Source organism: Pelodiscus sinensis, chromosome 5 (genome assembly GCF_052426305.1).
Source record: "Pelodiscus sinensis isolate ZL-2025 chromosome 5, ASM5242630v1, whole genome shotgun sequence".
NCBI lineage: Eukaryota > Metazoa > Chordata > Testudines > Trionychidae > Pelodiscus > Pelodiscus sinensis.
The window spans coordinates 104,766,250-104,776,237 of NC_143056.1; the positions used below are offsets into that span (position 1 = coordinate 104,766,250).

General features: G+C 46.0%; 1 protein-coding gene across 2 annotated transcripts in view; it reads left to right on the top strand.

The window, feature by feature from the left end:
• Positions 1-8,966, top strand: part of GALNT18 (polypeptide N-acetylgalactosaminyltransferase 18) — a 699,281-nt gene extending 690,315 nt beyond the window's left edge. The window contains exon 12 of one of the 2 annotated variants that reach the window (XM_075927908.2): positions 8,534-8,966. In XM_075927908.2, the coding sequence (XP_075784023.1) occupies positions 8,534-8,680 (147 nt within the window). In that variant the 3' untranslated portion in view covers positions 8,681-8,966. The remainder of the gene's footprint in view (positions 1-8,533) is intronic. The other variant, XM_075927910.2, reaches the window with a different exon arrangement.
• Positions 8,967-9,988: the final 1,022 nt, after the last annotated feature.

Genomic DNA, 9,988 nt, shown 5'->3' on the forward strand with positions numbered 1-9,988 from the left:
CTACAGCGCTAGTTCGAACTAACTAGTTCGAATTAGTTAATTCGAACTAAGCTAGTTCGAACTAACGCATCTAGAACTAAAAACTAGTTCGAACTAGCGTTTTGCTAGTTCGAACTAGTAAGTCCACATTGAGTGGACTCTGAACAGGGCTTAATGATGGCCGGAAGCAGTGCCGGCAGGGCATAAAAGGAGGACTTAGAGCATGGAGATGCTGTCTCAGGCTAGCCGAGGGCTGCGCTTAAAGGGTCCCGACCCCCACCCCGGACACACAGTTCTAAGGGGTGCCCCGCTTGCAAAGAAGTTCTGGCTTGGAGTGCCCTGAGTGCCCACACTGGGCACATCACACCACTCGGCCATCAGCCCGGCTGCACTTGCCGCAGGCTGCCATCTGGGGAGAGGGAGTAATTGGGGGGCTGCAGGAGAGCTTCCACCCCCAGAAGCCCGCAGAGCCAGCCCAGTCCTCCCCATCGGGGGCTCGTACCCCATTCCTCCCTCACCTCCTTCCACTTGCCCTTCCCTAGCCCCCCTTCTTATTGATGTACAAAATAAAGATAACGTTTCTTCCAACATTGACTCTGTCTTTATTGAACAAAACTGGGGGAGACTGGGAAAAGGAGGTGGGAGAGGGGAAGAGAAAGGCTGGGAGAGGGGAGGGCAACTAACATGATCAGGGGTTGGGAACAGGTCCCAGATGAAGAGAGGCTACAGAGACTGGGACTGTTCAGCTTAGAAAAGAGGAGACGGAGGGGGGACAGGATAGAGGTCTCTAAAAGCAGGGGTTGGGTGGAGAGGGTGCATTCAGAAAAGTTCTTCCTGAGTTCCCATAAAGAAGGACTAGAGGACACCAAAGGAAAGGAATGGGTAGCAGGCTTGAAACTAGTAAGAGAAAGTTGTTGTTGTTGACAAAGCAAATAGTTAACCTGTGGAACTCCTTGCTGCAGGAGGCTGTGAAGGCTACAACTAGAACAGAGTTGAAAGGGAAGTGAGATAAAGTGATGGAGGTTGGGTCCATGGAGTCCTATTAGCCAGAGGGTAGGAGTGGTATCCCTGCCCAAAGTTTGTGGAAGGCTGGAGAGGGATGGCACGAGACAAATGGCTTGGTCATTGTCTTCGGTCCATCCCCTCCAGGGTCCCTAGGGTTGGCCGCTGTTGGCAGACAGGCTACTGGGCTAGATGGACCTTTGGTCTGACCCAGTACGGCCATTGTAAGCTCAGGGCTCAGTGTCGGGGGTCTCAGTGGACCCCCTTGATTTTCATGCACACCTGGTCCTGGGTGGCCAGGCTGGCAGCTCTCCTGCCCTAGACGGCCACTTTCCTGTGCCTAGTGCGGAGATCGTGGACGAGGTCCACGATGTCCGCACTAGCCCAGGAAGGTGCCCGCCTCTTGCGGTCCAGGGCAAGCTCCTGGGAGCCGCCAGCCTGGTCCCGGCAAGAGGGGGTGGGCTGGGGGGCATCGGGTGGGTGGCTCTGTGCCGTGCCAGGTGCAGGGTCTGCTAGCTGGGTGCTGGCAGGCTTGCACCTGGCACGGGCACCGTAGCCAGCCCGTGCCCCTTTAAGGGGTCCGGGGCCGGGAGGGGGGCATAGAGTTTCCCTGGTGTTGGCCAGAGTGGCCACCAGGGAAACCTGGGGAGGGCTAGCCTCCCACTAGTTCGAACTAAAGGGCTACACAGCCCTTAGTTCGAACTAGCTAGTTCGAACTAGGCGTTAGTCCTCGTAAAATGAGGTTTACCTAGTTCGAACTAAGCGCTCCGCTAGTTCGATTCAAATTCGAACTAGCGGAGCGCTAGTGTAGCGCATAGGAAAGTTAGTTCGAACTAACGTCCGTTAGTTCGAACTAACTTTCTAGTGTAGACATACCCATAGGGACTGTAGGTTTGTTCTTAAGTTGAATCTGTATGTAAGTCGGAACTGGTGTCCAGATTCAGCCGCTGCTGAAACTGACCGCCAGTTCTGACTTACATACAGATTCAACTTAAGAACCCCAAGCTTCCCCTCTCCCCCCCAAGCTCTGCCTCGGGCTTCCTGTAGTCAGCGCTGGTCAGTTTCAGCAGCGGCTGACTTGGGGACGCCTGGGGCAGAGCAGCTGGGGTGCTGCTGGGTTGCTCCAGTAGCACCGCTCCTCGGCGCTACTGGACCAACCCAGCAGCACCCCAGCTGCTCTGCCCCAGGCGTCCTGATTCAGCCACTGCTGAAACTGACCAGCAGCGGCTGAATCAGGACCTGGGGCAGAGCAGCTGGGGTGCTGCTGGGTTGGTCCAGTAGTGCCCAGAGCGGCGCTGCAGGACCAATCGGCAGTGCCCCAGCTGCTCTGCCCCAAGGTCCAAAACCAAAGCCTGGTCTGCTGGGGGGGGGCACACTAGCTGTGCCCCCCCCCCCAGCAGACCAGGGACATGGGAGCAGAGCCGCAGCGGCAGTGGGGTGCCGCACCTCTGAGGCTTTGCTCTAGCAAAGTCTCAGAGGCGCGGGACCCCGCCACTGCTGCAGCTTCAGTCCCGGTGCCTGTGGTCTGCTGGGGACCGTCCCCAGCAGACCACAGGCACCGGGACTGAAGCCGCAGCCGCAGCCGCAGCCGCGGCGGGTTCCCGCACCTCTGAGGCTTTGCTCTGGCAAAGCCTCAGAAGCACGGGAACCCGCCCGGTGCCCCTGGTCTGCTGGAGATGGTCTCCAGCAGACCAGGGGCACCAGAGCAGCTTACGAACGGGGCTTTCTCGCCCCGGAGCTCGCAGGTAGCAATCCGCCACCTCGACCTCTGGGGCGAGACAGCCCCGTTCGTAAGTGCGGATCCGACTTAAGTCGGATCTGTGTAAGTCGGGGACTACCTGTACTATAGAATGACTTTTGCAGTCTGCCATCTTGCCTACCGTTTGGAACACTGAAGCCAAATTCAAAAGTGCCATTTCATATTATCCATTATCTACTTTAACAAAACAAATATGAATCAGTCATGACTCCATAAAAGTTTGCATTGCAGCACAGGTTGCTGTCTCCAGCTGAAAGAGGACAAATTGTCTGCCTACGTTCAATATACATTTCAGCCTGCTCCTCCTCTATTTCCCAGATTGGCATAAAATCTAGAGGCATAAAATCATAGAGCTGGAAGAGACCTCAGAAGGCAATCAAGACGAGCCCCCTGCCCAAGGCAGGACCAATCCCAATTAAATCAACCTAGCCACGGCTTTGTCAAGCCAAGACTTAAACACTGCTTCCCTAGGTAACCCATTCCAGTGCTTCACCACCCTCCTAGGGAAATAGTTTTTCCTAATGTCCAACCTGGGCCTATCCCACTGCAACTTGAGACCACTGTTCCTTGTTCTGCCATCCATCACTACTGAGAACAGCCTTTCTCCAGCTAGTTTGGAACCTCCCTTCGGGAAGTAAAGGCTGCTATCAAATCCCCCCTCACTCTTCGCTTCTGCAGACTAACTAGACCCAACTCCCTCAGCCTCACCTTGTAGGTCATATACTCCAGTCCCCTAATCATTTTGGTCACCCTCCACTGGACCCTCTCCAATGCATCCACATCCTTCCTGTAATTGGGGGACCAGAACTGGACACAATACTCCAGATGTGGCCTCACCAGTGCCGAATAAAGAGGAATAATCACACCTCTGTATCTACTGGAAATGCTCCACTTAATGCAACCTAATATGCCATTTGCCTTCTTGGCTACAACGGCACACTGTTGACTCATATCCAGCTTCTCATCCACTGTAATCCCCAGGTCCTTTTCTGCAGAACTACTACTTAGCCAGTTGGTCCCCAGCCTGTAATGGTGCTTGGGATTCTTCCGTCCCAAGTGTAGGACTCACCAGATTTATTGTGGCCCAATCCTCCAGTTTGTCTAAGTCACTCTGGACTCTATCGCTGCCCTCCAGCATATCTACCTCTCCCCTTAGCTTAGTGTCATCTGCAAACTTGCTGAGGGTGCAATACATCCCCTCATTCTGGTCATTAATAAAGATGTTGAACAAAACCCGTCCCAGAACCAAACCTTGGGGCTCGGTTCTAGAAACCAACCACCATCCTGACATTCAGCCGTTGATCACTACCCGCTGGGCCCAACCTTCCAGCCAGCTTTCTATCCATCTTACCATCCATTTATCCAATCCACATTCCCTTAACTTGCTGGCAAGAATATTGTGGGAGACTGTATCAAAAGCCTTGCTAAAGTCAAGATATATCACATCCACTGACTTTCCCATATCCACGGAGTCAGTTACTTTATCATAGAAGCTGATCAGATTGGTCGGTATGAATTGCCCTTCATGAATCCATGCTGACTATTCCTGATCACGTTCTCCTCTTCCAAGTGCTTCAAAATGGATTCCTTGAGGATCCCCTCCTTGATTTTTCCAGGGACTGAGATAAGACTGACCAGCCTATAGTTCCCTGGATCATCCTTCTTCCCTTTCTTAAAGGTAGGTGCTACATTTCCCTTTTTCCAATCATCTGGGATCTCTCCCGATCTCCACAACTTTTCAAAGATAATGGCCAAAGGCTACAGAATGATATTTGCCAACTCCCTCAGTACCCTCAGATACATTAAGTCCGGACCCATGGATTTATGTATGTTTAGCTTTTTTAAATAGTTCCTAACTTGTTCTTTCCCTACCAAGGGCTGTCCACCTTTGTCCCATATTGCGTCACTTAGCGCATTAGTCTGGTAGCTGACCTTGTCCATGAAGACAGAGGCAAAGAAAGCATTGAGTACTTCAGCTTTCCCCACATCATCTATATTACTGCCCTCATCCAGTAGGGGCCCCACACTCTTTCTGATCACCTTCTTCTTGCTAATATGCCTGTAGAAATCTTTCTTGTTATCCTTCAACTTAATTGTTGTTTAGTTTCACTGGTAAAAAAAAAGAAATATCACGTTGCTCAAGCGTAGGGAGAGTTACTGTGGAGGAAGATGAAATGCAGGACAATGTAGCACTTTAAAGACTAACAAGATGGTTTATTAGATGATGAGCTTTTGTGGGCCAGACCCACTTCCTCAGATCAAATAGTGGAAGAAAGTAGTCACAACCATATATACCAAAGGATACAATTTAAAAAAATGAACAAATATGAAAAGGACAAATCACATTGCAGAACAGGAGGGGGATGCAGGGGGTGGGGGAGGAAGGAAGGTAAGTGTCTGTGAATTGATGATATTAGAGGTAGGGAGAGTGGGATGTTTGTGAGTTAATGGTATTAGAGGAAGGTGGAGGAAGATGGAAGATGGAGGAAGATGACAGCCTTGCTGTCTAATGGCCTAGAACTGGAATAAAGAGAATTTGAGGGCAAGATGCAGCTGAGAAGGGAATAGAACCAGTTAGGGAATCAATAAATCCAGCCCTCACAGTGTGAATAAAAACAAAATGAAAATGGGGTTGAGGCCTAATGTTCCAGTAAGGTGCTGAGTATCTTGTGTAAGGAGGCACTCAACAAACACCCAGTGGTACCGTTATGCCTTGGATGATTAAGAGCATATGCCTACAAAGGTGATTTCATGTTAGTTTTAATTCAGCAATGCGGGCTTCAGGCTGTTTCAATTCATGGACATGTTGTTGTGCTCAATAGCTATTGGAATGTGAACTAAAACAGCATTCTGAGTTACGTTAGGGTACCCTACCTCAAGTAAAGTCAGTCATTTTTTCACTAACATATTCATGATTTTAATCTGCAGTACACCTATTGGTGACAGCTGGCTTTAGAGCACAGCTGTCCCCATGAAATGTGTCCATTCAGAAGGTGACCACTTGGTGTTTCTATGTACAAACCTTAGTTACACGCTCATTTAAAATACATAGCAGACATAGACACTTTATTCCCAGACTACTGTACCCTTTTCTTGCATATCCCTAGATTTCATTTTACTTTACAACTATTTGCTTACAAAAATCAGACAAATACAAAAGTGTCACAGCACACTGTTACTGGAAAATTGTTGACTTTCTTATTTTTGACATAAAAATACAACACATCAATTGGAATATAAACATTGTATTTATATGTCAGTGTGTAGTATAAAGATGAGCACAAATAAAGTAATTGTAGGATTTTTTTTAGTTTTTATTGACTTTGCTAGTGCATTTTAGGTAGCCTGTTATAAATCTCACACATATCTGGATGGGCTGATGTACCCTCAGGAAGACCTCTGCATACCCCCAGAGGGATACATGTACCTCAGGTTGAGAACCACTGCAATAGGAGGCACTCAGGTCCAGATTCACCAAGGTATTTAGACATCTAACTGCCATGGAAAATCTGAGCTTTCATGCCCTGAAGGATTGGGATCCTAAGAACTGTCATTTTTACACCCTTTGATTCATATTGTAAAGTCCTCTCATTATCTTTATGCTAGACATTGAAGATTGTATGCTTCCCCTTGTAAGAATAGTCCCACTTTTGAATGTGAAAATAGCCATTTAATTGAAACCTTTCATGAAGGGCCTGATCCAAAACCCACTGCACTCTGTGGAAAGACTCTTGTTGATTTCATTAAGCTTTGGATTGGGGCCAAAGTGACAATTGGGATGGAAGAGAGGAGCAAATGGCACAAAATTAAACTTGAATCAATTGCAAGGGCCATTTCCCACAGCAAACATTATGAATTTCAAACAGTTGTATGTGCTAAAGGAGGTCTAATCTCCTGGTGGACAGCCACATGGAACTACCATTATTACTATTAATGGGAAGCACACTTGTACAGCAATAGAAGCATATCAACGATGAAAGCCAGGCACAGCAATCAGTGAGAATTTAATCTGAAATTCTCATCTAAACCTTTCAAAAAAGGGCTTATGGGAGCTCATGATTTGAATTTTGTAGGCTATGCTAAAAATGGACTTCTTATTCAAGCTTAACCATATTTAAACTTCAGTGCTGTCAAACCTAATTCTGTACATTATTGGCTACTCTCAAGAAGAAAGGTATTAACAGATGTTCATTTATCAGAAAAATTGCTTATTATGTATAACTCAAGTGAGCAGCACGTAGGCACCTTCCTGAATGTGTGGAGTCCTAGTTTGAGTGGCATATGTTATTGCTGCCTTGTGAGCAATTCCATGGGGAATGCATCTCAGCATTTCTATCATATTTAAGTTAAAATCCATGAGATTAATTTGTTGAACATCTGTGACACTGCAACTTTATAATGCAAAAGTCCAACATGGGCTTCAGCAAAATTAATGAGAAAAATTTCAGTATGAGTTTTAAAAAAACCTCACTAGATTGTTGTTTTTTAATGTAAACAAGTAACTGACATGTCTACGAGAAGTTTCTTCCAGCTATTTTTGTATTAAATCTCAGTCTTGTGGGTTTATTCTGATCTATGCTTTTCAGACACCACTACAGATAACTAGCCTATGTGTATATGAGAAACTTTTCCTACAAGTCACTGTGCCAATTACCCTGTAAACCTTGGAAGAATGTCATTAAGACATATTCTCATTATCATTGTTAAACAAAGGAAAAGAACAAATTGCACCTTTATTTGAAGGAAAACTAATCCCTGGTAACTCTAAGCCTAGATATAAGGTCTGATCCTGCTCTCAGTGAAGTCAAATGAGGGCAGCATTCGGCCTTTAATTTGCCATATACAGGCTGCAAACTGAATATGGAACTCAAAGGGCACATAAACTACATGGATATGTCTAGACTGCATCCCTCTGTTGGCAGAGGGATGCAGATTAGGCAGGTCGACATTGCAAATGAGGCAGGGATTTAAATATCCCATGCCTAATTTGCATAAAAATGGCCACCACATTTTGCTGACTCTGCACTTTGTCAGCAAAAAGTAGCAGTCCTTTAAACCTCCTTGCCGGAGGCATAAGGGATCTGTCAAAAAAGGCTTTCTTTCTCGACAGATCCCCCTCTAGACTGCCACTTTTTGCCGACAAAGTGCTGAGTCGGCACAACATGGCAACCATTTTTATGCAAATTAGGCATGGAATATTTAAATCCCTGCCTTATTTGCAATGTCAACCTGCCTAATCTGCATCCCTCTGCCAACAGAAGGATGCAGTCTAGATATACCCCGTGTGATTATAAATGATGACTAGGTTCTCTGTTGAAGTCATAATTCAATGCCTTTCTAGATCTTGAGATCTGACAAGTACAGGGAATACTGGACAATATGGACACATACTGAGTCAGATCGTTGGCTCATTATAGTAGCCAAATGCTGCTCTAGTAGCACAAAGGAGCAATGAAGGTTGACCAGGGCAGAGTAGGGTAGAACAGATCCATCTTTCTAAGCAGTTTAAAGGGAACGTCCAGCATGCTGCTGTATTCCAGCTATTTCCAGCTACTAGAACAAGCCGCGGGGCTGCTCTTTATTACATCAAGGTCTGACCAAATCCCTGGCTGGCCATAGAATTAAGGCTCCATAGAAAACCATCTTCCCTCCTCAGTCCAACACTACCATGCACCTCAGACTGGCCTCTCCTACAATAAATAATCATTCAAAGTGCTTGTCTAACATGAAATATCATGCATTAAAGACCTCGCATGACTTTTAATCAAAACTGGTTTTACTTTTTTTTTAAAGGGAGGTCCAATCCAGAACAGAAAATCCAAGCGCTGCCTGGAGTTACAGGAAAACAGTGACAATGAATTTGGATTTCAGCTGGTCCTTCAGAAATGCACTGACCAACGCTGGTCTATAACAAATGTCCTAAAAAGCTTGTCATCATAACAGATGCTAAGAAATTCTTGACTCAGTCTTTTTGCTACTGTGTAGCCAATGTTGCCTGCTGTACTGTATCCTGCCCCCCCCCCCCCTTTGATTCTTTTTCCAAGTGTATGGAAACTGGGTTTGTGAGCTGAAAATACAGATTTTTTCATAATGACATTTTCATGGCATTTCTAGAGAAGTATAAGTATAAGCGATGGTAGGCTGTCCTGAAATATTTTGCAAATGTAAATAGGGGGAAATGGAAAATATTTATAACTCTGACAATAAAATTTTATTGATTTAAAAAAATCCAATTCCACTGCCTCTGTCTCTTTTTGGGATCAGTTTGAAAACAAGCCAATCTGACGGTTTCCGTCAGTTAGGGCTGCACCCTGGCAAGAGGCTCAGATACCTTCAACTAGAAAGATGAAATCCTGGCCCCACTGAAATCAGTGGGAACCAGTGAAGCTGGGGTTTCACCCAATGACTTATTCAGCGTGAAGGGTTCTTAGAGCCATGTTAGATCAGATCCTGCCATGATCACAAGTTACTGCAGTCAAGCACCATCCAGCAGCTGTGAAGCAAGTAAACCAATGTTACAGCTATTCTGTAGCAATCAGTGACATTTGCTTCCCTGCCTGCTTATGAAATAGACTTCACAAAAATGAAAAGCAGCCTTGTAGCTGTGTTCATGTGAATTTAAAACTCAATACATAACACTTCTGAACTGCAACAGAAGGTGGAAGAAGGAGATGTTCTTTATTCGAAATGTACCTCACTACTAAGGTGACACCAGTGTCATCAGCATTAATGATTATAGCTCATAGTTACTCTGGGTAAGTGAAGTTATGGCTGGAGACTTGTGGGATCACTGAGAAACTGGACTGCAAGTCAAACCATAAATTTAAAGTTAAGCTGCTGCTTGTAACATCTATAATTTTCTTGCTCCATCATGGGGCTCTACTTTTTTCTTAGGGAGAACAGAGCAAAACATTAGGAGACAAACATAAAATCTGCTGCAAGAGAAGATAGTCACAACAAGGATCAGTTGATATTCCCACCTCAGGAAGATGATCCAAACTAATATAGAGCTAATGCTGCCACCTCATCGGAGAGTACAAACTGGTGCAATGCTACAGTGTAAAAGGAGGCAGATTGAATTTCAGAGCATTCAGCATTGACCCAACTCAACTTCCTGCAAGAGTTTCCATGTCAGATTCAATGGGAGCAGATTCAGGCCTGCACTAACTGCTCTTGGAAAATCTACCTAAGGTGTGCAGTGTGATCACCACTTAAAGTAACAAACAATATAATAAAAAAGAGCAAACA